Raw genomic sequence first — 27,048 nt, forward strand, 5'->3', positions numbered from 1 at the left:
TTATTGTGGACAATTAACCAGGTGTAAAGGTCATGCTAGTTTAAAACAGAGGAGCTCCTCTACTCACGTCTTTATGGAAAAGAGACCTTTTGTTGGGGCTTTGTCACAGGGATTGAAAGCAATGTCCAAAAGCAGCAGTACATTTGTGAGAAAAACCTTCTGAGGGAGTGAATGCTGCTTCAGAAGGCAGCTGCGTGTCAGCGAAGTGAACGTTCCCCTCAGTCCCAGGGGAGCTCTCTGCAGAGTTTGTACAGCTTGCCTTGCACACCTACATGGCCACAATGCACAGAGCCTATACAGATGTGACACGCAAGGGGCACAGAGTGTGAATTCTCCCATAAAACTGGCAGCGTAGGCCAAGCCTCTGCTCTGTTGATGTTGCTATGATCTGGAGACTAAACAGTAGTAACAGTGATGTCACTAGTCCTAATATTCCTCCTATTAATAGGGATGGTGCTGAAATAAGTGATGTTGAAGTCAACTTTATTAACACTAATACTGACATTACTAAAATTGGGTCAATCCTGTAGTCCAAGCTCAGACAAAATTCCTGTTGATGCCATGAGCCTGTTGAGAGCATGGCCAAATTGTGAGACTCTCTCACCAATAAGCCCTAATGGAAGAATACTGTAAGATGCAAGTGCCTTGAAAAGATGACTCTAATTGGTACAGTTGAATGCCAGTGCCGCTGAATCAGAATTTGCTTTGATTTAGTTTTCCTAAGGAAATCAGCAGCTGTGTTGTGTTTGCACGGAGCATGAACTGCATACCCCCACCCTAAGAAATATGAGCCTACTACAGAAATCAAATCCAAAACAAAACGCCAGAAAGCCCCCCCACTACCTAGAACGTCCACACAAGAATCATCAAGGGGGTCACTCTCCTTATCTGGATGCTTTCCATTAGGACAACCTTGTTACACTGCCCACAGAAAGTGCTGTGTTCAAAGGTTAACACCAAAGAAACTCAGCTGTTTATACCTGTCTGTGCTTGGATAGCAGAGAGTTCATGCCTTCTGAAAAGGGCACCAGCAAGCTTTGGAGAAAGGGTTCATGCATTATGAGCCCCTCTTCTCCTCTGGAGTCCGCATGTTCAAAACATGAATGAGATCAGAAGCAGAATGAGAGCTTGGCGAGCTCAGGCTGCTCCATAGCAACTATGTGTTGCTTTTACAAGTTGACAGGGTTCCTCCACCTCATGACAATGCAGAGTTGAAATCCAAGAGAGCTCTGCAAGTCAGAGTCAAGGTCCATTAGTAAAGCTGTAGAAGGATGCAGGAGGAGCTGCAGGTCAGTGTTGTGTCAGTGGGATAAAAAGGCTGGTGCTATGACTGCTTCCACTTTTATTCATCTTTAAAACATTTTAATGAAGAAGGAAATGAAAGAGGAAACAGGAAACAGCTCCTGGCAAGCTCCAGAGCACTCGATTTGGTATCCATTTTCCAGATGAATTGGCAGTTTCCGTTCCCCTAGTCCAAACCACCAAATCACAGATTTATGAGAACAGTAAAAGTTGCGCAGGAAAACAAAAAACAAGCTAATTAGTGAAGAGGAAAGGAACTTGAGGACTTAACCACTCATGTGCTGCGCTTGGGAGCACCTCATTTCTATTGTATTGCATTGCCTAGTGCTTCAGTTTCAGCAATGCATTCTGGTCACCATGGCTAGGGCTGGAATACGTCCCCACACATAATCCTTTCACTGCTGATGGAACGTGCCCATGTCCCAGCCTTTTGTGTGTAACATAGAACTGTATATCTGACACCTTACATGAGAGCCCTGGGCAACTGTCTCAGTTACAAAGCAGCAAGAGTACTCACCTTTAGAAGGAAACTATGCAGACAGATTTCTGAATTTGCAGCGTTAACATTTTTGCCGTGAAATCTGACTGTAAATAGCAACAGTTGTTTTTTATTACTATAATAAAAGCATTTTTTTGTCTTTTTGCAGGTGCTCATGAACTTGTAAGAATGGAGAGGTGAGGAAATCTTAAGTCTTTCCATTTTTCACTAGCCTGTTCATGCTCCCTTCCCTCCTTGTGACCCAGGAAATGGCCTGCTTTTCCTCTCCTTCCTCTGATAATGACCTAAACTCTAGGTTGGCAGATTGCCGGTGACACTGGGCTGTACTGACATCCTTAGCATAGTGGTAGGGATGATGGAGAATCCACATTTAGATAACTGCCCCACTACCACAAACTTCTCCTCCTTCTTCCCAAATGGAAACTACCTACTTCTTTTGAGACCCTGTCATGTGAGAGTCAGAATCTCCCTGCACCATGGAAGCTCCCAAATCCCCACTGCTAAGGCTTCAAGGTATGAGAATGAGATGTCAAGGACATGTGTGAGGCCTCCAGGCTCCAGTATGTACAATGGCTTGGCTCCTGGACCAAACAAAAGGGAGAAAAGGAAGAGGACAGAGGGGGAGCCACAGAATGTGAACAGCATTAGAAGTAGTGCTGACTCTCGCAATTTCATCGAGTCTCTGATGATTTTGGGGTGTTGTTTTTTCTTTTTAAACAAGTCTGCCAACTGACTTATTTTCCCTTGCTCAAAATGGCCACCATTTCCTATTGCTGAAGCCAGCAAGATGGCCACCATTTCCCTCCTGTCTATCTGCATGTGGCAGCTAGGCTGCCCTTCATAACATTGGCTTCCACCTCCCATTTAGGCTGACCAGACAGCAAGTGTCACAAATCGGGACAGGAGGTGGTGGTGGTCATGGTGGGGGGTAATAGGTGCCTATGTGAGAAAAAGACCCCAAAATTGGGACTGTCCCTATAAAAATCGGGGCATCTTGTCACCCTACTCCCATTGTTTCTTCCAGTGAGACTGAACTTAAGCCATGCCCACAGGCAAAATGGCTACCACTCCCTAGTTCAGGGAGCTGGCCAGGACACAGGGAATATAAGGAGCAGAAAAGACCCTGTGAAAGGTGAATGGGGAAAGTGAGGAGGAGCAAGGTGCTGGGGGAGCAGTAAGCGGATTTAGGGGATGCAGGAGGATGCAAGGGGAAGGAGGGAAGCCTTGGAGGTGCAGAGGATAGTGATGGGCATGGGAATGGAGGGGATAGATTCGCAGCTCCCCAGCCTGGGGGCAGTGGTGGGGAAGAGGAGTCCCATCGAGCAGCCAGGGGAAGGCAGTGTTGCCAAGTCTTGTGGACTGATCTGGAGTCATAGGATTTTGGCACCTGCAGGAGGAGCTCTTGCAGTGACCCGAGAAGCCCCGCCACCCCAATCCTTCAATTTTCAGGGCTAGGCATGTGGGCAGAGCTCTGTGCAAGAGCCTCAGGACTGGGGACACAGATCTGCTCCACCACTGGGACCTGCCTTCAGGTATGGCCTTATAGCAGAGTGAGGGACCTGGGGCAGTGGGAGGCAGGGAAGTAGTGCTGCTGGAAACCAGGCAGAGGAGAAACCTAGGGGCAGGGGAGGAGAGTAGTCAGGTACTGCTGAGTCCCAGCTGGAGAAGTCTGGGGCAGCAGGAGTCAGGGAAGCATTGCTGCTGGATCAGCAATAGGAATTTGATAGCAGTTCCCCTGTCTTAGGGGTGAGGAGCGAGTGAGGGGAGTACATCTGAGCAATGGGGATAGGAGTCCATTTGTGTGTTCAAAGGTTGACTTTTCAACCTGAAATAACAACACACACACACACACTGGCAGAGGAATTAAAAAGACAGACTATAAAATATTATTTGATTTAAAAAAAAAATCATGGTTTTGGGTGCTCCGACTCGAGATTTTTTATTTCTTGTGTTTGGCAATACTGCATTAGGCTGTGGGAAGAAAGAAGGACAAGGACCTGGGGTCACAGTGACTAATCAGAGGCATTGTTGACAACAGATATCAGTTGTGTCTTTCTCTTGATCTGTTAGTACAGACTAAGCCAAACTATATTCATCACCTATTATAGAAAGTGTGGTTGACGTGTTGATCTACAAGAAGAGTAAATACAGTATCCACCCCCACTACCTTTTATTTTAATGCTTGCTTCCTGGCTTTTCATTTTGAACTCTGGTAGCGTGCGGACCGCATTCTCCATCCCCACTCTCCTACATGCATAACTCTCCCACTACCCCTCATCTGGCCCTGTGACAGATTTCCTACTTTTTCATTTTAAAAGTCTCATCAACTTAGGCCAGACAAGCCTTGACTAAAAGGCTAAACCTGTTGCCTGCCCTATTGAGCTGTTTCAAGCAGTAACTGAAACTGGCAGGATAAATCAGAAACTGAAATGAAAATGCAAATTAACCTTGGTTTTGTTTATTGACATTGATGGAACCTCAAAGGACATCTGGCCACTTTGGCCTTAAAATAAACAACACCTCTCATAGTGGAGGAAACATCAGGAAGAAACAGTTAAACAAAAATTAAACACATATGTAACCCACACACCTCCTGGGTGTGGTGTTCTTTCCTATCTAGTGGCACCAAGACAAGAGACAGAGAAAGAAAGAAAAAAGTCTGCTCTACAGCCTTGGCTAACAGCCAGTTGACTTTTAGCTCACATGGTAGGGGCTCATGCACTAAGCTCCAGAATTCCCAGGTTCGATCCTGCCCGCTGACAATCGGGATCTGTTGGCGTTATACTTAGTTGGCTTGTAATCCTCTGCAGCTGTCTTGATTGTTAATAAGTGCTGAAATCCAGTCAGCTGATCACAGCACAAGACACTCTAGGGAGCTACATGCTTTCTTTCTTCCAAAGGGATAGCATCTCATGCGGAAGGAACTGAAAAGCAGCTTAGGGTTGAGGTTGATATTGGGGGTACTTTTAGCAATCACAAGCGTGATGAAAAGAGATGCAAATTGGAACTGATGAAATGTGACATTCCATTTGGTCACTAACTGCAAGGGAGGGTTAAAATTACTATTTTCCTTCTTTACTGGTCTGCAAAAGAAAATTAATTTATTTACAAAATTTCTCCCCGTGTTTCAGTGCTTTATTACACTGTATTTGTAGGGGGCCCCCTGCCTCTCTCTTTCAGGTATTATAAACTCCCCTCATTTATAATACCAGTAATTGCAAGAACTGCTCAACTGCATTTCCTGGTTGTGGATGGTGTTCAGGTAGCTTGTGTTAGCACATTATATTGCTAGAAAGAGGCACCTGAGCACTTATAAATATATTATACCTGATCTAGGGCCAACTAGAGCTTCGTGATTGTGATTATGCTGCATGCTATGGTCATTTGGAACTTTTCATTATCAGTGGAATTAGAATTCATATCCTGGTGCTCCAAAGACTCAGGGTCCCACAACTTGAGCTAAAGAAAAATCTCCTTTACCTGTCAGCAGTGTTGGGTCCATGACACACACAAAATAGTGTTTAAATTCCAGCCAGCCGGGGTAGGGTATCTCAAGATGTACCTACACCGTAGCACTGCCTGCTAACTAGTGTGGCGCTATAGGCACTCCCTGCCTCAGTTTCCCTTCTCTAAAGGTCACAATTCCACACAGTCCAAAAAAGGGTAAGACAACATTCTCCTGCTGGGGTTCTACTTTATTAAATACAAATAAACTTGAAATAAAGTCTTTCCCATTGGTCTCGGGGCATGCTCAGCCTGTATCTCTGGAAGATCCTCTCCCTTAGGAGAGTTTCTTTCTCTATAGGCACCAGCAAACAGGGGGTCAGCAACCCTGTGACATACCTTCCCCCCAGCAAAGCCAACCTATACCGAAATGTAGGCTCAACAGTGGCTAATGTTTTGTCATGTTCTCAAGCCAGGGGAAACTTCCTGTTTAGGAGCAACTAGGAAACCTATTAAATCCTTGACAATATTTTTGTCCTCCTCTGTAAAATATGACATGATCAGGACTTGGGTCCCACTATGTTGTAAGCACCTCATGCGGTGATCATATTCCTTCACAGTTCTCGGCATGTCATAGTTCACCACATGCTGTACCCCCTGAAAACCTAGTTCCCCAGCTACTTCTGGTATGGCCAACACCATGAAGCTTTCACCACAGTTGAACTGACTTAAGGCTACTACTTGGTCTCTGGTCTACTACTAAGGAGCCTCCCTGGATACAAACACAAGCATAGCCATCGGGATTAAAAATAGCCCTATCCAAGCCCGTCTTCCTTTCAGGGCTTCCAGCCTCTAAGGACTGGACCCTTTTCCCTACCATTCTTAACAATCCACTCAGCAGCACGCATTTCTGATATTCCTGGACTTACAGTACCTTTTGAATGATGTTCTGAACCCTAGCACTATCTGGGTCTCCCTTTTTTCTTGGGGTGGACTCTTTTTTTTTAAGCAGGGGTTTGGCTGGGAGTTGGCCTTGCAGCTTCGCTGGGCAGTTCTTAGCTTCAGAAGGCTGCTGTACCTACTTGCTCAATACATTTTCCTGTAGTAGTGGCCTCACGCCACAGGATTCCAGCTCTTTATCCTTAGTCAAGTTGGAGCTCAACCCCAGCTGGATCTTAAGCAGGTTCTGGAGCTTAGTCAACTGCCTCTGCAGCAGCAAACACTGCTGCTCGGTAGTCTTGTTTTCAACTTTGAGGCAGATCAGCTACTGCTGCTCCCGTTTCACAGCTTGCACTATGATCCTTCCCCCCGAGGAGCACATCTGTTCCAGTGCCTCGCATTATTCAGCCATCTGCGCCTGCAGTTCGAGGATTCCTATCAGCAGTAGCAACCTTCTCCTCCAGCTCACTCCAGTCCTTTACTAGAGAGGTCTGCTGTGTAGCTGAGAGGGCAACTGGCATTACTGAAGCTTCTATTGTGTTTTGGATCTCAGGGTTTGCGCCACAGAACACCCAATCCATTGTCAAACAGTTGACTGCTCCCCTTGGAAGGTCTTTCTGGAGGCCCTGCTTCTCAGTCAGGACCTTTGTATCAACACAAGTCTCCCTAGAATTGATTTCTGAGCTCTGCGTCCTATTGCATGTCTCTATATGGGCTTCAGCACCCTGGTCCTGCACTCCTACACAATCCCCAGCCAGTTTTCCTTGCAAACCAGCTGCCAGGGTGAGTAAGGCTACTTCCTCAATGGCCAGTTCCTGGAGCTCACTAGTCAGTCTCCAGCTCATTTTCCATCTTAGTAACCTGCTGCTCCAAGGTATGCTTGCCATTCTCTAGCTCCAGCTTCTGTTTCAAGTGTTCGCCCATTGCTCTGCTCAAAGAGAGGGTCGGTCTCACCTGTTCCTGTATTTCTATTTCAATATGTTTTCCACTTGTCTCTGTAGTACATAGAGCATTCCTTCTCCAAAACAAGCAGATCTTCCAACTCCTGTTGGTCTGTCTTTTAGGTTGAAGACCTCTTTTTCAAGGTTTTGATTTAGCTCGGCACCTTCACATATCTTCTCATCCTCCATCTGTTCCACCTGGGTATGGAGACTCAGTTTCTGGTGTTTGGCTTCCTGCAGTAACTCCTGCATTATACATAGTTGAGCTCCCAGGTCTGCCAGTTTATCCTCTGGCTTAAATTACTTGCTCTCCAATGGGTTTGGCTGTCCAGAGTCACTTTTCAAGATGACTTAGAACTCTGTCACTTCCTTCCGTGAGTGCCAAGTGTTTCCTTTGCCAGGGAGAGGAATATTCTCTCACTGGTCAGCCGTACCCATTTGCTCTGCTACGGTTGCTTTGCCCTTTCAAGCTCTGCTTCTATTGGCCTGGTTTGTTTCTACTGTATGATCAACCCCATCTGTAGCTTGAGAGTGTTTCCCACCTCATTTCTTGAATTTGGGCCTCCTAACTCTTTGTGCAGCCATCCAATTCCTGGTAGAAATCTACCAGCTGGACCTGTAGTTTATTGAATTGTTTAACGGTCACATCATGGCTCTTGTGCCTCCATTTCCCTGGCCTTCCCGATCATTTGAGTCAAATTCCATATTTTTTCCGGCCTGCTCAACCCCAGAATCCTGTCATCCTTTAGGGCAGCTGGTGGACCCCCCCTTGATTGGATCTCCTTCTGCTTCCTGCGTCTGCCCTGGTTCTTTTATTCAAGTTCCTCAAGCTCTAATACTCTGGGGCTAAGAGTCATGTAAGGGTATCTCCCCTAACTAATGGGTAACGGTGAAACCCACAGCCTCCCACCTTTAATTTTACATCCATTTGCCTATTTTTATAGGGTCTTGCTTCCTCAGAATTATAGTCCATCTACCCAAAGTAGACATTTTTAGCAGGGCAACACCATTCTATGTGCCTGTTCTCCTCACAGCCAAAACAGACTGACCCTGAGGCATTACTCTTCCTTGCCCCAACTGGGTCCCCACAGTCCTTTGTTCAGATGCCACAATAGTCCTGGTCCCAGCAGTTCCTGTCAGGGTATCTTTGATAGCCTGGCTCTCCCTGGTTCCTCTGGTGCTCAGAGCAACCACGCCAGCCTTATAATCATGGTTCATATAGGAGAAAACTCATCCTGCATGCCCCACTTCTTCACAGTCAAAACATATAGCTGGTCGAGCCTGTGCCTCCATCCCTTTTGGTGTTTAGGATGATTGACTCTTTCCCATCATGGAACCTCCTTGACAGGCCTCTGCAGCTGCTTGGGCACTCCCAAAAACTGGATCTGGAACTCCCACAGCTGTGGCAGCCCCTCTATATGCTGACATGGGAGGATCACAATCTCACAGCCAAGGCAGGTGTTTACACCGTGCTGCTCCTCATTGATGGGGGGAGGGGGGGAAGGAAGGATGTCTCGGAATCCCACTCTGGCGCCTATTTTTGTAGGGCCTGCCCTGTAGCACCCCCTGCTGACCTAGTGCTGCAAGTACTCATTGCATCAGTCCTGGCCCCTTGTCTCTCTCTTTGGGCTCAGGGGTGTGTACACAGCCCTCCTCCTTGGGACTTGTGGTCTCTGGAAGCTCCTGTCCATTCGGAGAATTTCTCTAAAAGCACCTCACTGGAACTGAGCCCTGATAGCCTTTTATCAGGCCCAGGTGCTCATTATTCAATTAAATTCCTATATGGACTTGTTTCCTTTAAATTTGATTATCATGGTAACCTGGACCCGGATTCCCCTTAAAGGGGCCAGTGATCCCATGACAAGGGTTACACCACTTCTCATTACAATGTTTTTATTGAGATCCTGCCTCCTTCAGAATCCATGTTTTCCACCAGCAAGATCCCATGCCTGTGCTTGTATCACATCAGAGTTGTTTGCTGTACAAAACAATGGTGGTATTACAGGGGAAAGACCAGGTGCTAGGAAGCAAGCCCTAGAAAAAAAACTATAAAGGACAAACACAGGAGAGACCCACCAGCTTATGTTTAAGTCAGATACATAGGAACTTCCACACTAAGAACAATAAGTGCTACTGTTAGAATGGAAGAAAGTCTATAATTCTGGAGTTCTCCATGGGTGAGAGAGAAAGAGGGAGAGCGAGGACTGACACTGTATTTTCTCCTGCAGTAATGCTCAAGGCATTGAAAACCCTGTCTTTGAGGCTGTTTCATCCACAAATACAGAGTCCAGGCCCACGCCGCAGATGACATACATTGCCAGCCGCCAGCAGTCAGAATCAGGCCGGCACCTTCTCTCAGAACCAAACACTCCGCTGTCTCCTCCAGGCACAGGGGATTGTTTCTTCCCAACACTGGGTAAGTGTCCATTTTACAAAATGATTTCCTTGGTTAACCCGGGCTAAAGCTGTCGTGACAGAGGCACCAAGCAGCCAGCCCTTGAAGAGGGACATTAGAAAGGAAAAAGAGGCAGAAAGGGAGGGGAGTGATCCCCTGTTAAATATTCAGTTTGAATCTAACCTCTCTCTTAACATGAAATGTACACTCTTGTGACTTTGGGGAGGGGAAAAAACACTGCATCTCTGCCGTAGTGTCTCATTTTATACCTACTGCGCCTAATTTTGGTCTCAGTTACACAAGCATAGACCTGGAGTGATTCCACTTAATCCAATGAAGTTATTCCAGGTTTACGCTGCTGTCAATGAAACCTGAATTTGGCCCACTGACCTTTACTCATAGTTATTTGGTGTCTCAAGAGAAATTCTGATACAAACCAAAAAATAATAAATCTTTGGCTTGGAGGTAGACAGGGGAACTTGACAAGATCTCAGGTTTTTGGTGAAAGAAACACAGCTGTGGCACAATTGGCTCTTTTTGTTTGTCCTGCAGCATGGGGTAATGATGAGGTTTGCTCTTCTTTCATACAGGGGGTTCTCACCAGCCAGTGAGTCTCTGCAGTGCTCGAGTTCCAGGTGTGGACTAGCAATGTCAAACTGGTGGACATACTCATCAGTCCATTATCCCTGCCCCCAGAGTATCCCCATATTAATCTCCCAGAGCCAGCCTGACATTTCACACCCTGTTACTACTAACATAGTAGATGCTGTTACACATAGGGAAAGCTAACTCAACTCAATACCTGCTAGAGAAAAAAAAAATCCTGCCAGTTTCCCTAAGAAATGTTGCCTCTAGGAGATTTTAAATTGTGAGCCATGGAACATTAGGGACTGACCCAAAGCCCAGTGAAGTCAATGGAAGTCTTTCCATTAACTCCAACAATGTGCTTTGGGTCAGGTCCTTAGTTCCCTTTCCCTGCCACCTTTGCACCTGGTGACATTTGGCTGAATCATTCTGCTAAAGGTGCCTGCAAACGGCAATGTATACCCCGAGAAACTTGGATCTTGCAGAGAATTGTCTATAATGGGGGAAGAATTTTCTGTTAAGCACATAAAACCACACCTACAGAAGTGCCCAGTGAGCTCCACATCCATAAATAACCTCCAAAAATTAACAGACTTGTCTCTCCTTTTCAGAGCCTGTTCCTGATTCTCCAAATTCCATGAAAGTATAAAATTACTGAAGAACAACAACTTTCACTGAATTTGTTGTCAGCAATATGGAAGAAGCTTTGGCTATTGCTGAAGCAAAGGCTTTAAAGGCAAGGCCACTTTTGAGGGGGAAAAATGACAGACACTTTCTCTAGCATTCAGTGCTTCCCCTGGCACCTCAAATTCATCGCTGCGCTCATCTTCCTTAGAAAGGTTTCAGAGTAGCAGCCGTGTTAGTCTGTATTCGCAAAAAGAATAGGAGTACTTGTGGCACCTTAGAGATGAACAAATTTATTTGAGCATAAGTCTCTCGTTGGAGTCTGTTTTTGAAGTTTTTTTTTGTTGAAGAATTGCAACTTTTACGTCTGTAATCGAGTGACCAAAGAGATTGAAGTGTTCTCCAACTGGTTTTTGAATGTTATAATTCTTGATGTCTGATTTGTGTCCATTTATTCTTTTATGTAGAGACTGTCCAGTTTGACCAATGTACATGGTAGAGGGGCACTGCTGGCACATGATGGTATATATCACATTGGTAGATGTGCAGGTGAACGAGCCTCTGATAGCGTGGCTGATGTGATTAGGCCCTATGGTGGTGTCCCCTGAATAGATATGTGGACACCGTTGGCAATGGGCTTTGTTGCAAGGATAGGTTCCTGGGTTAGTGGTTCTGTTGTGTGGTGTGTGGTTTCTGGTGAGTATTTGCTTCAGGTTGGGGGGCTCTCTGTAAGCAAGGACTGGCCTGTCTCCCAAGATCTGTGAGAGTGATGGGTCGTCCTTCAGGATAGGTTGTAGAACCTTGATGATGCGTTGGTTTTAGTTGGGGGCTGAAGGTGATGGCTGGTGGCGTTCTGTTATTTTCTTTGTTGGGCCTGTCCTGTAGTAGGTGACTTCTGGGTACTCCTCTGGCCCTGTCAATCTGTTTCTTCACTTCAGCAGGTGGGTATTATAGTTGTAAGAATGCTTGATAGAGATCTTGTAGGTGTTTGTCTCTGTCTGAGGGGTTGGAGCAAATGCGGTTGTATCGTAGAGCTTGGCTGTACACAATGGATCATGTGGTGTGGTTTGGATGAAAGCTGGAGACATGTAGGTAGGAATAGCAGTCAGTAGGTTTCCGGTATAGGGTGGTGTTTATGTGACCATTGCTTATTAGCACCATAGCGTCCAGGAGGTGGATCTTTTGTGTGGACTGGTCCAGGCTGAGGTTGATGGTGGGATGGAAACTTCAAAAACAGAATTCAACAAGAGACTGCTGAATTGGAATTAATTTGCAAACTGGATATAATTAACTTAGGCTTGAATAGAAACTGGGAGTGGATGGGTCATTACACAAAGTAAAACTATTCCCCCCCCCCCGATCCACCACTGTTCCTCAGACGTTCTTGTCAACTGCTGGAAATGGCCCACCTTGATTATCACTACAAAAGGTTTTTTTCCTCCTGCTCTCCTGCTGGTAATAGCTCACCTTAAGTGATCACTCTCTTATTACAGTGTGTATGATAACACCCATTGTTTCATGTTCTCTATGTATATAAATCTCCCTACTGTATTTTCCACTGAATGCATCTGATGAAGTGAGCTGTAGCTCATGAAAGCTTATGCTCAAATAAATTTGTTAGTCTCTAAGGTGCCACAAGTACTCCTTTTCTTCTTCCTTAGAAAGTTCCTTAAGAAAAAAAACAAGAAAGAAAGAAAAAAAGATCACCACAACTATTGAAACTCTTGCTGTTTTTTCTTCACTGCACAAAGAAGCTTACGATTTAATGACCAATACATTGCTAAACTCACTGTTGGTGTGCAGTTCCCCACACCATGCTTACTTACAACACTGGCACCTAGAGCAGAAATAAGAAGATGACTTATTAAACTGGAGGGAGAGGCTGAACAAAAAAAGAAGCCTTACAAACTGAACTGGAGTGTGAGAACCACTCTCCACATTCTAGATGCCCCACCCCAATGGAAATTTCTGAAGAGGAAAACAAGTTCTTCTTCAATGGGTTTAGATTTTTGCTACCTACTTCCTAAGAGATGTATGTGTGTGTGTGTGATGCCATTGCATAGAAACTGTATGGTGTGTTTATAACTTGTGTCCCTGTCTGAAACGATGTATGACAGGAAGATTTGTAAGAAAAATGATATCAGCTGCCAGCTACAATGTCTAAAGGATAAGAAGTCATTCAGAAATAAAAGACTGGTTTAAGTCATGGAGTTTGGATCTGGATTCAAATCGAGATCCAAACTGTTCAAAAGTTCAGGAGTGCGTGGGGAATCACTGCTCTGATTCAATCCTATTGTAGAGATGGACCTGAGCTGTGGAGTTTGGACCTAGATTCAGATTCCAACTTGCCTGAAGTACAAGTGGGTAGGAATCTGGTTTTCCAGTCTGAGCCCATCTCTATTAGAAATGTGGCAAACATCTCACAGACAGCCTGAGTCAGAGAGAGACCAACCACACCAGTAAACATTTCAAGTGGTTTAATTTATTAGCATGGTTTAATCTGTGTTATGTTCCTCTGTTTTCATCTGGGACTATGTGAGTGACCACACCAAATACCCATAGGCAGAGTACCTCAGAAACTCTGCAAGCATTAAGTGTTTCGGAATTGTCTCCTGTGGGATTGCTAGGAGAACTAATACACACTGTTTGATAGACTCCAGTTAGAGGCGCACACATGAGAACCAGCTTGAATTAAAGTAATGTGTGTTCAGCAGAGGTCTCATGGAGGGGGTCAGATGACTATTGGCAGGTCATAAAATCATTTTAAAAGCTGCAGTCATGATCGTGGTGATAACCATTTTCAGATTTGTTACTCTGAGTTCCTTAACATGGCTGAAAAAGGTGCAATGTGGAAAGGGCTAAGGAGATTTGAGAAACAGAGAGAACACTATGGAGAAAACGGTTTTTGTCCAAGGGTCACCTGCCCTGTTTGGCGTAGATGTACAATAGGAATGCATGAGTCTCAACGAAACCATAACATAACCTTTCTGTAAATGACCCAGCTTTGTGAGAGTTTCAGGCGTGGTATAGACTGGTCATGGAAAAAAATATACACTGCCAAGCATGAATGAAGACCTGAGTTTGAGTGCTGGGCCATGATGGCTCACAGATAAGGGACAGATCCTGATCCAATCCTCTCCCATCGTCCCTCTAATATTCCCTCAGATGGGACGGCATGCGAGTTATTCTATCACATGTTAATGATGCCAGCTTGGAACTATGCAACCAAAGAGTCACACCATCAGTAGATTGAGGCAGCAGGGGAGGGGTGGGCAGAAGGGAACGGAAAAGGGTCTCGTCCTACTGTGGGAATCACACCAACACTTTTTCAGTGTAGCCAAGAACTTTTGATGCTTTCATTCTGAGGCCAGTTTTTAAACTGGATTAGAACCCATCCATCTCTATTAGAGAGTCATTCCAGCTGGCAGCTTCAGTCTCAGCCTGGGAGCAGAATATTTCATTTTCCTACTTTTTGAAAAAAATCATAGGCATTGATGAAAAATAATCAAGATTTTGATGCTTTAAAAAACACCCCCCAGCTGTAACATAAAGACATTAAAAAAAAAAAAAAAAGAACCCTTTCCAGGTGATAGGTCTCATGGTAAAGGCTGATGGGAGGCGAAAAGGGGCCCATTTGGTACTTTGTAAAGTTTAGAAACTTCTTTCAACTGTGGAGAAAGACATGCAGCTTGGATCTGAGCTGCCCCCTATACCTTTCATACTATGAGGAAGGTGGAAAAGTAGAGTGGGAACCATCTCTAAAAAGCATATTTTACATTTTGTTGCCAAGAGATTCCCCTCAGCAGGTTTCCTCAGTGTTCCCCAGTCCAGAGGAATGGCAGTGAGTCTCCATCTCCCACCTAGACGCTATCCTCCCTGCCACCTAGCACAGAGAAGCACGTCACAGGAGGGAAACTTTCTAGGAGTCTCTGCTCCCTGACACCCTCAGGTGCCATCTATAGGCTGGGCTGAAGATGACCAGAGGGAAAACTGAGTTCCAGTAAGATCATAACATGTAACTTACACAAACCACCACCAAAATACAGAACACAAATAGTGTTCCTGAAATGATTCCAAAATCAGCAACATGACTCCCACAGTGTCTGATGTCATGCCCAGCTGACTGCCATGTCAGAGTCGCACAGCTACGGCTTACCAGCAGACGTTAAAAATAAAAAAAATCTAAAAAGTCAGAGAGGAGAATATGCTCCTGGGTAGATTTCCAGCCTACTGACAAGTCTGGAAAAGTTTAGGCCTGAAAGCTACTTGTTGTGATGATTGTGTCATTATTGTGACTCATTGGTTGTCATCATGTGTGGGCTGGCTTCAGGCCATTAGGAATCCAGCTACTGTGCCAGCTGTGTTTTATCTCACCTTATGTTAGATAACCATCCTGAGATGATCCCGACTAGCACCCCGTGTAACTGACTATCTTATCTATGCAGCCATCACAGCCTGGCAGTCATCATAACAACCTGGGATGAGCAAAACGACTCTTCAACACTCCAAACAGATGACAGGATAAAATCTTGCGGCAGAAACTGCTACCTAAGGGTTTGATTAATTTCAGGAAAAAAAATCTCAGATTATTTAAATAGACTGAAACTATAAGGCCTGTTACTAGTACATCATGGTACACCACAGCAGAAAGATGCTCCTGAACCACATTGTCTGTCTGTGTCCATCTGAGAAGCTGCAGCCTTTCAGAACTTCCACAGTCCTTCTCTTTGTTAACAGGGTGATACTTGATGGTACATGGCTAGGGGCAAAATCTGCTAATTCCTTTAGTGGGCTCGTTTTAGAGGTACCTCATGTAAAGATGCCCATTGAGAAAACCTGAAAATCTGTGTGAAAGCTGAAATCTTCTATTGATTAGCAAAATTCTCTGCATGATCATCACCAGTCTTGTGGATCCCACAGCATGGGGACATCAGCATGACAAGTGTTTAAATATCTGATTCGGGGATCTATTTGTTTAATGGGTCCATTCCTGTGTCAGCTGTTAACTGCTTCCCTGCTGAGCAGTGCACTGGATAATTCTGAGAAATGGCCAGAGATTAAAAAAAAAAAGCAAATGAGAAGCTTTGGGAGCATGGAGGCCTTGCACAAACCAGCTGCCACTGGTCCCAAAAGTTACAAAATAACCTCCTGGTTGCAGAAGGTATCCAGCTGTGTGCTTCCACCCACTGACTTGCTCCCACTCAAGTTTCTGTTCAAAGGCTTCACTAGCTATCTAAATTCCCAACTCTCCTCCCTGAGCACGTGGGAAGCATGCAAAGGCATGATAATGTCTCTGCCTTCAAAAGGAAGACATGAACCTGATGGAACAATGCACGACTAAAGAACTATGTATCAGATCTGAAAAAGTGGCTCTCGATATTGCTTTTTAGTTTTAATGTTGATATTCTATTTAAAAAAAACAAACAAAAAACCCCCCAACCATCTTCTCTCCATGGCCAGCATAAAATGCTCACATTGTATGTCTCCTGAGACCACTGACAGCAGGGTGGCATGTTTAGAGATTGAAGGGGGGTGAAGCGAGTAAAACTAAGGGAATGGTATAGGAGATAATCAACTGCTTTGGACTATTTGTACATTTTGATTGCTGTGACATTTTCTCCAGATTTGTATGCATTTGTTTATAAAAATACTGATTGATGATACAATAAAGATTTATTGGAAATATTATTCTCTTATGTAACAGAAAGGAATCCACAAACAATAGCTCAAAATCTAGCCAGCTACAGGGAAGAAGGGGCTAATGACATCAAATATCAGTGGCTATGAAGATAATGGCAAGGTTATTAACAGCACTAGGATGATGCTATGTAAGCTGGGCAAGCAGAAGGAAGAATGGAGTGGGGAACCGCGAAGAGACAAGCTCCAAGTTGCCAGGGCACAGTGGCCTGCATGGCAAAACCAAAATTCTTTTGCTGGAATAGTTTTTCTTTATCATCTTAGATCATTTCCAGAAATGACAAATCTTTAGCCAGAACTGTTTTAGACTGTCCCCCACTTTCTGAATCTGTATGGGGTTCTGTTGCAGACTTGTGCTGGGGTGCTACAAACCATGTTGTAACCAGGACAGCAGAGTAAGTGGAATAATCTCCTCTAATGGAACCACCCCTTTCCAAACCACACCTCAACTGACATCTGTTTTAACTTAAACATCCACTGCCCTGATTCTGCAACTACCGTGCTAAGAGTGTAGGGAGGAGAGCGGAAGAGAAGTGCTGCCATACTTCCTTTATTCTGTTTCCTCTTTTGTCTTTGAACATGTTTTTGCATTGTGGTTTTCCTGTTTTCAGCCTGCTAAGTCTTCTTTGTAGCCCTGACTAGTCTCCAGCCATTTTCCTTTCTGCGATCACTCAGACGAGGAGTGGAGACTTCAGAAAGGTGGCACCGACAGTATCCCCTTCTCTCTGTTGCACAGGGACATGGCCTCAGGACTGGCATTATGGGTGGGCAAGCATCCGGGGGGGGCGCCATCCGAGTGCCACAAAATGGTGGGCTTGGGCTGCTGGAGCAGGGGTGAGTGCGGGTGAGCCCGGGGCTGGAGCTCCTGGCCAGTGGGAAGAGGGCAAGTGATGCTGCCTGGAGCTGCCAGCCTATCAGGGAGTCTCAGGCAGCAGGGTTCACCCCTGCAGAGCCAGTGAGCGAGCCCCTAGGTCCCCCCTTCCCATGGGCATGGGTGGTGGCTGCATACCCACTCTCCTCCTGCGAGGTGATCAGGGGTTGTATGATTGGGGGAGCCCGCAGGCTCAGAAACTCCTCCCTGTGCAGCCTCACCAGGCTCCGGAGCCAGGAGCTGGTCCTTGCACCCTGTGCCCCACACTGCTGTTATCAAACTCAAAGAAAGGGCACCAAGTTTGTCCAGGGCACCATTTTCCCCCAAGGCCAGCCCTGCAGGGCCGGCAATATCTCAATGCTCCACTAAGGAAGACTTCAGCACAATGGCAACAGCAATGTGCTCTTCCTGTGACTGGCAAAGGGCACAGCCCATTTTTGTAGTAAGGGAGACTAATGAAAGCGGCAACAGCCCTTTGAGCCCTTCCCGCAACTGTTGCTGGGGCACAGAGATCCTGTACTTCTAGCAAGGGGCATTGCATTAAGATGGCACCAGCACTGTGCCCCTCCATCCGAGTGGCAATGGAGCATAGTTACGAACACCTCACTTTCCCAATGTAGAAAATGACATCAAAGAAAGAGCTTCCCATTTGTCCCCCATGTCTCCCTAACCCTCCCATGGCAGGGGCTCTGTGTTACCCCTACTCCCTTCTATGGCACGGTATCAGTTCTCCCTCCCCCTCTGTAATTCCCTCTTTCCCAGCACCACTTTCACCTGCTATGGGTCCCTGATCTCCCCCTCCCCCTGGTCCCTGTTTTCCCCTGCCCCCACTCCAGGTCCCTGCTTCCATGTCCACCAACCCACCCACTCCCCGCCCCTTGGTTCCTGCCTCCCTCATCACCACCACTGCCCTATACCTCCATTACATTACAGGTTACTGCTTCGTCCCCCATCCACCTACTTGCCCCTCTGAGTCCCTGCTTTCCCCACACCAGGTTCCTGCTTCCACCAGCACCAACTACACTTTAACCATTGCTTGCACACATTCTACTTTCAGCACATTAGCAGCATAAGCAATGACCTGGGAAAACTGTGCAAACAAATACAGGCTGCTTCTCCACACAAATAAAAGGAGCAAGCAGATTATAGAGAACATGAACGAGGCATTAAGTTATTAATACCAACGCTAAAGCACTAGATGTGATTTGATATCAAAGGTAGCTTTCAAGGCATTTTTAAAAAATGAAGCTGTTACTCGGCAATTTAAGAAAGTGGAAGCATGGGATAGGATAGAAGTTTGACTCACTGAGTTCTGCACTCCATGATTGTAAGGAAAATCCACTCAGAAAGGGGAGCAGGAAGTTGCTTACACAGTCCACCATCCCCATGGGAACAAACAATGCACTTGCAAATAGAAAGGGGGCAAATGAGAAATAAAGAAGGGGAAAAATTGGTCACATGCAACAGCTCTTACTGTCCAGTATGCCTTGCAGCGATGTTTGCTGTCACAGTCCTTGGCCTCTACAGGTATGTCTACATTGCATTGTAAACCTGGATGGTCAGTTTCAGTCCAACCCCCCGACCATCCACATACAAATCATCTGACTTGGATCCATAAGGTTTCTTTACTTTGTTGCCTGAACACGTTTACTAGGTTCCAAGCCAAGATTCTAAACCAGATTCACTGGAGACTTGCTGCAAGTTGGCTTCTGAAATTGAAGCTACTGAAATGAAAAGTGAAAGAAGTACAGCTCCACTCATTATTTTATCTCCGACTTGACCAGGAAAGGGTGTAGGTTGGGCAGAGAATGAAAACTCGAGCAGGCAGATTCTTGGCCTCACAAGATCTTTTTATTTCTATTTTTTTACGCATTCAGAAGGTTAAATTAAGGCCACTGCTGTCCCATGCCCTAGGGTCACCAGTCAAAATCATCATCCAATGCTATACAAAGAGACGGATGGCTGCTGTGATTATTCTCCTTGGGTATGTCCTGGGAAGCCCTTACTGTGTGAAATAATTTGTTGTCTCACTTGTCCTTAGCACATCCCCATAGCAACACTGTTTCTGCCAGAACTGTTTTGGTACCTCCATGCACAGCATTCCTCATTATAAATGCTTGTACCAGTGCATTCTGGGACTCCTGAAGCATCTATCCCACAGGGCTCAACATAGTCACTGTGCTTTGGCATGCAGTGCTTTAGGCATCCTGTCCCTTCTTCACAAAGTACAAATTCAGCTGAACTTAAGCTAACGACCTTCTTTCAGACATTGCAACCATTTGATACAGCCCTCATTAGCAGCTCAGATATTTTGATAATGGGTTTGATAGATAGACTGACTTGTCAAATGCCTGGGATCGATAGCTGGTATAAATGCAAGTCACTGTGCAAGTGTTGCAAATTCACAATGTTCATGCTTGTTACAACATTTCCTCCAAAAGTAGAACAGGCTTCTGCACCTCCAAGAGCTTCACAAATACCTGAGAGAGATGGTAGGAGATAGCAGGAGATGGGGCCACAGAAAGAAAAAAGCTTGTCAGTTTTTCCTCTGTGGGTTTGAAGGTGTGATCCTGAGGAATACTTGTTTACTAAAAGTGTCTGAGTGAATGATTTCAGTATAAACAGCTAAAAAACAGAGTGATCAGCCAGAGGAAGAGATACCATGTGACAGAGCCCACTTTTAATGATCAGGTCCAGGGAAGGAAGGAAACGGAAAATATTTATAGTAAAATCATGTTTTTATTTCCGATTGACAAATATTAGTTTATCAATGTGTTTTAGTATGTCCATTTGATATTGTGGTCTAACAATCTGGGCTCATCTAATGTTTCTTCCACAAGGGGGAAGTATCAGATACATGTGCATGCACACACGCATACAAACACACAACTGGGCATGCACCAATCAAAACTTCAGGAGCTGCAATTGGTAAAAGTGGCTTTGGGATTTAAAATTGGTCACCGGTAGTATATTTTCTTGATTCCCACAGCCTGGCAGCCTCCCTTTTGCTAGAAACAAATGGAATTAGATTTTCTTACAAGCCACCAATGAGTACTCTTATATATGTGCTCTGGGAATGGACAGGTATGAGAAAGACATGCAAACATTCTGCAACAATCTGGACACTGGAATGTAAAAATATGACTTGGCCTGTAGAATAACCACAGCTAGTGTGTGTTAATCCTTTAGAGAGTGCCTCCTGGGTAGGGGTTATGATAGCTTGGGAAACTTAATGTATATTCATTTGCATCAGGATGATTATTATTCTGCGTGTATTTTAACCACCATACAAGCACTTGGAGGTAGGGAAATACCCTGTACATCTAAACTGAAATAAATAAAATAACAGTTCTTAACTCTCTCCTGCTCTTGATTCTCACGTTGCTATAAAAATGGGACAGCAGCTGCAAACGGCTGTTGTTCCACTCCCACTGCCTATGGTGGTCTCCAGACTTGGTAACTTGCTTCCTACTACCAGGCAAAAATGAGACTTATGAACAAAATGGCATCAGGATAGCTCTGCTAATAGACCATGGCTGTCAGCTGCTGGGTTACTGATTCTGAATTATGTGTTGCAGTCTGTGAGGCAGACAAACTATATGTTTTTTAAGAGTCTCCAATGCCCACGCCTGTCCCTAGCAGTTCTGCACAGTGGAGACAAGCAAGACAAAAAGCTGTAGGTAGATAGAGCCCTGCATGTCTGACAGAACACAAACAGTGCTTGTGGAGCAGGATGACTCCTGTAGCGGCTGGCAAGTCGGGGACTTTGCTTGTGTTTTTAGTACTTACAAGGATGAGGTAAACTATTCAAGGCTTATTCTGGAACCATGCCAGAACAGATTTATAAAAGGTAAAAAGCAACGACACCAGGGCATGCTGGGAGACTGAATAATGATGTTGCAGCTGTGTGCTGACAGTAGTCTTAGATTCGGTTTTGAAAGCTCCAAATGAGGAGTAACTTGCATGAGGACCCTGAACACACACACAGAACTGCTGCTCTCCCCGAGATGAGATGAGCTGAAACTCCCCACTGCAAATACAGTGCAGAAAGCATTTACCTTTGTCAAGAGGTTCATCATTGTGCTTCTCCAGAAAGGACACCTAGAGGGCTTTTGGGGTCTCTGAGTCAGACGGCTCACTTGGCAGATCCTGAGCTTGAATAGTAACGTCAACTCACACCCCCCCACACTCCACCCCTTCTCTAATAGTCACACATACAGGAAACAAAAGGTTGTTGTGACTCAGGCCTGCGTAGGAGGGAGACCTCATTTTGCTCCTGGCCTGAGTTCTAATATGCATATCATTACTGGTGAAGTGAATCTTTACTGAACGCTTTAACTCCCTGTATATTGACTGGGTAAATCACGGAAATGAAAATAACCACCATGAAGTGGGTGCGCTGTGGGCTGTTAGGGATAGCCAGCTATTAGGTATGGAGGGACTATTTACACTTAAACTTGGATTTACCCACACTGATCAATATCCACAAAATAAGCTCCTGTTTTCAGACCTGAATACAGATATGCACTCTCTTACCCATACAGCTTCTCAGGGGTAACCTTGTGAACAAACAGCACTTCCCAATCAATTCCAAGCGCATTTCCATACACAACTGTAAGAGCCCCTCCACCAGCACTTACTGAAAGGGATGGGTTTCCCTCATCCTCCACAGTGACAACCAGCTGGTAGAAATTCTGCTGCTCACGGTCTGGAGGAGACGGGCGGGTGGCGATTTCCCCAGTGACTCGGTCCATACGGAAGATGAGATCGTCATTCCCCTGGGTGATGTAGTAGGAAAGAACGCTGTTAAGCCCAACGTCCCTGTCAGTTGCCCGCACCTGAGCCACAGCACTGCCTCCACCAACATTCTGGAGATCCATGGGGGGAAAGAGAACGGAAAGAAAGAAAAGTCAGCTTCTGGCACAGACTCATCTGAACAAAAAGGTTCACAGCGAAACAGCTCTCAGCAGTGCCCTCCAACACAGTGAATGGGGGAAGGCTCCTCCAGCATTTTCATTATAAATCTCCAGGTACCTCAGCTGCACAGCTCTACGCTAGGTGAAAACTTGACCAACAGAGAGTCAGCTTGAGGGAAATTGGACAATGCTCTTAGAATTTTTCCATGGCACCTACCAGGCCTGGAGATCAAAGCTCTCTGGGGAAGATAGAGCATGAGCAGGTGAAGTACAGTCCTCCCAACACCACTCTGCCTATGTGCTTCAACCTCAACTTGCAAGGATTATCTCTAGGGCTGAAAGATTAGTTCAGTTACCAGATCAATCCAGGCCTGCTGCTGAGACATGCCAGCAAAGGTGATAATTACTTTACCGCCACTCATGATTGTGGTTTTCCCAGTGTAGACACCGTTATTTTAGGAAGTGAGACCAAGACTACCAGCTCATTTCTCACAGGCCTGAAGAGCTGTCAGATGGAAATAACATTTTGCCACTATCTGTTCAGGTGAGAGTTAAACCGCTGAGCTGGCAGGGAAAGCTTCGTACCTTGTTACAAAGCTTCGTACCTTTGTACAATTCTAACTAAAAAGTAACTTTTAAAATGAAATTTCACATGGTGTCATTTCATAACTTGTGCCACTTACAAAACAAACCAGCCTGTAAGGACAGTGCATAGAGGACTGCCTAGGCGCGTCCCACCAATCACACAGAATGGCTTCAGCTGGCTGGAATAGTGCTGAATGCATTTTGTTCTGGCCCACACTTGCACTGAAGCCATATGCAGCTGAACAGATGTTGAGCCTATGGTCAGCAATGGGTAACTCTTCTAGTGTAGCTCAAGCCAAACAAAAGGCAAAGCCAAGCAGCTGATTTCCCAGGGCCAGTGGTACAAATGATTCAGATACAAATTAAATAGAGAAGAGTGTTTGGATAAGCTATTATGTTTAATTCAAAGCTATCAATCATATACACCACGCAGATATAACAAGGTGTCACAGGCTACACACACATTATTTGTATTTTATTTTTCATAATCACATTGAGAGATCCCAGTTCAGGAAATAAAAGTTTCCTTTTTCCTGCTTGGTTGTGTTTTACTGCTTAATTACCAAACTTTCAGAGACTGTTTCCCAATAGCAATTCATATTCTGAGGAGGCAATTCTCTTTAATTACATGTGATTTTCTGGAAGTTTCATCAGCCCGTTAGGTCATTCCCTTTTTCCTGGCAGTTGTATGATGCTATTTAATGAGCAGAACAATGGGTTCAAAACATCCTCCAAACAATTTTGTTCCAAATGAATTTATCCACGTCTCTTGTTCAGAGGAATCAGGAATTGGCATGCTGTTTTCTGGAGGAAATTGTTTGAAAACATGGTCCCTCTTGGCAGATCAGCACGGATCTCAGCATACACCAGGATGAGAGTCTGAGAGTCCGATTCCAGGCTATGGCCAAGCTCAGAGTTACATCTGAGAAGAGTGAAGAAGGCTGTGGGCCACCTTTTTGCCTCCTGGATTTGGCTAGGGACTGGACAAGTCCCTGTGGTAAGTTAGAGCCACCCCAAAGACTGCTCTGTAATTTATGCTGCCCCCAATGGCTCCCTGTCCATTAGCCCAGAACAAGAAGAATGCATTGTGCTGGGACCATGTCTCCTCTGATAAGTACCTATGCTGAGGATTGCAAGAGAGGTAGCGGAGCCATACAGCTGGCCCTATACCACTGAGGAATCCTACTGATATGGACAATATTCCCCACTTAGAAGATCCACTGGCTTTACAGCCCCTAGGCTGGATTCCCAGGAAATCAGCATACAGTGCTGCAGCGGGTCCTATGTGCACGCATGTTTCATTTTGGGGGAAAATTGAGACTCTGTTATATAAGGCAGCAGAACTACTTACCTCATTAACACTAACATTGTATCCAAAGGGATTCCCAATGATTGGTGGGTTATCGTTGACATCCAGGATATTAACTCTTAGAGCGTGTTCTTTTCTCCGAGGCGGGACTCCGCTGTCAGATGCCTGGATCTGCAGTGAAGCATAATGGTTACATCTGGGCAGAAGCTTTTTTTTTTTTTGGTCAAATCTCGTTGAAAAAAAAAAAAGACACCTATAGTGCCACAAAGCCAAAAAAATATTCCATAAATAGAAAAGGAGTACTTGTGGCACCTTAGAGACTAACCAATTTATTTGAGCATAAGCTTTCGTGAGCTACAGCTCACTTCATCAGATGCATACTGTGGAAAGTATAGAAGATCTTTTTATACACACAAAGCATGAAGTGAGCTGTAGCTCACGAAAGCTTATGCTCAAATAAATTGGTTAGTCTCTAAGTTACCACAAGTACTCCTTTTCTTTTTGCGAATACAGACTAACACGGCTGTTATTCCATAAATAGGCACTGCCCAATAGGTCAGATCCAAAATTTAAGTTTTGCATTAAAAGAAAAAGCTTTAACAAAATCTAAGAGCAATAAAAACAGTGTAACCAATGAAAAAGAAACTGAATTTTTAAAATTATATGATTTTTAAGAACTCTTCTTCCATTCCACCAACAAACAAACCAACAAACCTTTACGGCTGTCTCTGTTCAGCATAAAAAAACCACTATTTTTTTCCTTTGATTCCCCTTTTACATGATGATGCTCCTTAAAATACTTTGAGAACCACCTTGAAAGGCTATCAAATGTGTCTATATATTTTTGTTTCTAATGTACAGCCCTCTCTAGCTAGGTCCGAGCAGAGGTACCATGGCTATCACCTGGGGAGAGGATGAGAAAACAAACACATGACAGATGTCATTTCTTAATGCACTGGAAGGCACTCAGGTATTGTGATGATACGGGCATTAGAAGAACCCATACAAATGAGAACAGAATGTTAAAATTGCTGCTGCAGTACAATTTTGCACCTCTACCTGCAGCATCAGCTGTTAAAATACTGAGCTGCAAATAACTATATATTACAAACCATCCAATTTTGTGACAAATTAAAATATGTGCCATAACACCAGCTATTCAGCAATGCACAGCATTGTGTCATTACACTTACATACACACAGACACAGATGTGCAATACTTTGCATGAAATAAGCAGCATATACAGGGAAACTATAATATTTTTGGTGTGGAAAATTTCCCAATGATTAGTTCAACCAGCCACAAAAATACCTGAAGCACCACATGAATGACAATCAGAAACTACAGTTTCAGGCAGTCAAACTTCACCCACTAACGGCAACATTTGGAGTATCATCTAGATGGGTAATGAGTTTCTGCATCTTGACTGTTTGCCTTGCCCAGTGAATGGTGCATATTGCAGAAAATGCAGCTAGGATGGTGGAAAACTCCAGGTTACCTTTAAGGTGTAGTGGTCCAGCAGTTCTCTATCCAATGGCCTTCCCACAAACACCTCTCCATAGGTATTGTTGGTGGTGCAGATCTCAAAGACGGTGCCTATATTTCCTGATGTCAGAGAAAAGGTCACCTGCAAGAAGGAAATAAATAATGGGAAGTGTGGGGAAGTGAGGAGCAGTGAGGTTAGGGAAGGGAGAAGAAAAGGGAGAGAGAAACAGTCATTACAAAAAGAAAAGGAGTACTTGTGGCACCTTAGAGACTAACCAATTTATTAGAGCATAAGCTTTCGTGAGCTACAGCTCACTTCATCAGATGAAGTGAGCTGAAGCTCACGAAAGCTTATGCTCTAATAAATTGGTTAGTCTCTAAGGTGCCACAAGTACTCCTTTTCTTTTTGCGAATACAGACTAACACGGCTGTTACTCTGAAACCAGTCATTACAAAGTGACCAGTTCTTATTAAACCTGGCTCCTTCTTGCCCTTGTGCTGAAAATCCAACACAACAGTCTCTCTCAGAGTATTTCGTACATGTGCTGCTGGTTTCGGATGGAACCAGAAAAAGTTCAGAAAAATAGCTCTTAAAAACATTAACCAAACTTCTAACTCCAATCCAGGTTCCAGTTCAGATGCTGTGAGAGTTCTCAATTTGGGAAAGTTTTTATTCTATGTGAATTGATTTGCTCATCTCTATTCTGTTTGACCAGGTGTTCCAGGTTTCTGCATAATTGAGGCTGTCACTGAGGCATACAGACACAGGACCAAATTGATATTATTAGGTAATGATAATAATAAATAAATTTATTTAGTTATTAGCAGTAGCACCCAGTGTGTGCTACATGCTTTCCAAACACTAAAGAAAGATGGTCACTCCTTGGAAGACCTCAGTCTCAAGAAAGGAACTCTCTGACTTCAATAGGTTTAGAATGTGGTAAATGTGAAGTAACATCTGAATTCAGCAGAGTTATTCTGAAAATATACTGCGAAGGATTAGGGCTGATTAATTTTGAGTAAGAAACTCACTGGAATCTCACAGCATCTAATTAATTCTTCCAGCAGATTAAAGGGGAAGAGGACAGAACTTCCTGTTTTAATCTGGCTAGAAATCCCCTGCTGTCCATTGTGAAGGTAGAAAAAACAACATCTTCCCCCCCACCCCCATTTTTAGGCCCACTGTTGCACATGGCAGCTGTCACAGCGTCTTGGCTCTGAAGGGAATGTTTAATATGTCCTTCCTCTGACACCATTCAGTCACCAAACCAGTCCCTACCGCTAGTATTTTTGGCACTATCCATCCCAAACAAAAGAGCAGCCCTATTGCCAAAGATTACGGTGTTCGTGTTCATAAGGATCAGAGTTCAAAACCCTGATCTTAGAGACCCAGAGCAGGGAGTAGCTGGAAAGGAGCTTGCTGAGGTTCTAGACAAATCTGGCTTGAGAAACACT

At 44.7% G+C, this 27,048-nt stretch overlaps 2 protein-coding genes across 18 annotated transcripts in view; one reads left to right on the forward strand and one right to left on the reverse strand.

The window, feature by feature from the left end:
* VSIR (V-set immunoregulatory receptor) overlaps positions 1-16,412 on the forward strand; it is a 50,033-nt gene extending 33,621 nt beyond the window's left edge. For 3 of the 5 annotated variants that reach the window (XM_073353562.1, XM_073353566.1, XM_073353564.1), the window contains exons 5-7: positions 1,950-1,977; positions 9,354-9,541; positions 10,717-16,412. In XM_073353562.1, the coding sequence (XP_073209663.1) occupies positions 1,950-1,977; positions 9,354-9,541; positions 10,717-10,754 (254 nt within the window). In that variant the 3' untranslated portion in view covers positions 10,755-16,412. Of the gene's footprint in view, positions 1-1,949; positions 1,978-9,353; positions 9,542-10,716 lie in introns of those variants that run through there. The other 2 variants (XM_073353563.1, XM_073353568.1) reach the window with 2 other exon arrangements.
* The window catches only part of CDH23 (cadherin related 23), a 521,149-nt gene that overhangs the window by 87,827 nt on the left and 406,274 nt on the right, over positions 1-27,048 (reverse strand). For all 13 annotated transcript variants that reach the window (XM_073353546.1, XM_073353545.1, XM_073353548.1 and 10 more), the window contains 3 exons: positions 25,607-25,735; positions 24,150-24,278; positions 21,938-22,165 (listed from right to left, as the gene is read on the reverse strand). In XM_073353546.1, coding sequence (XP_073209647.1) covers positions 21,938-22,165; positions 24,150-24,278; positions 25,607-25,735 — 486 coding nt within the window. The remainder of the gene's footprint in view (positions 1-21,937; positions 22,166-24,149; positions 24,279-25,606; positions 25,736-27,048) is intronic.

Source organism: Lepidochelys kempii, chromosome 7 (genome assembly GCF_965140265.1).
Source record: "Lepidochelys kempii isolate rLepKem1 chromosome 7, rLepKem1.hap2, whole genome shotgun sequence".
In the NCBI taxonomy this organism is placed as follows: domain Eukaryota; kingdom Metazoa; phylum Chordata; order Testudines; family Cheloniidae; genus Lepidochelys; species Lepidochelys kempii.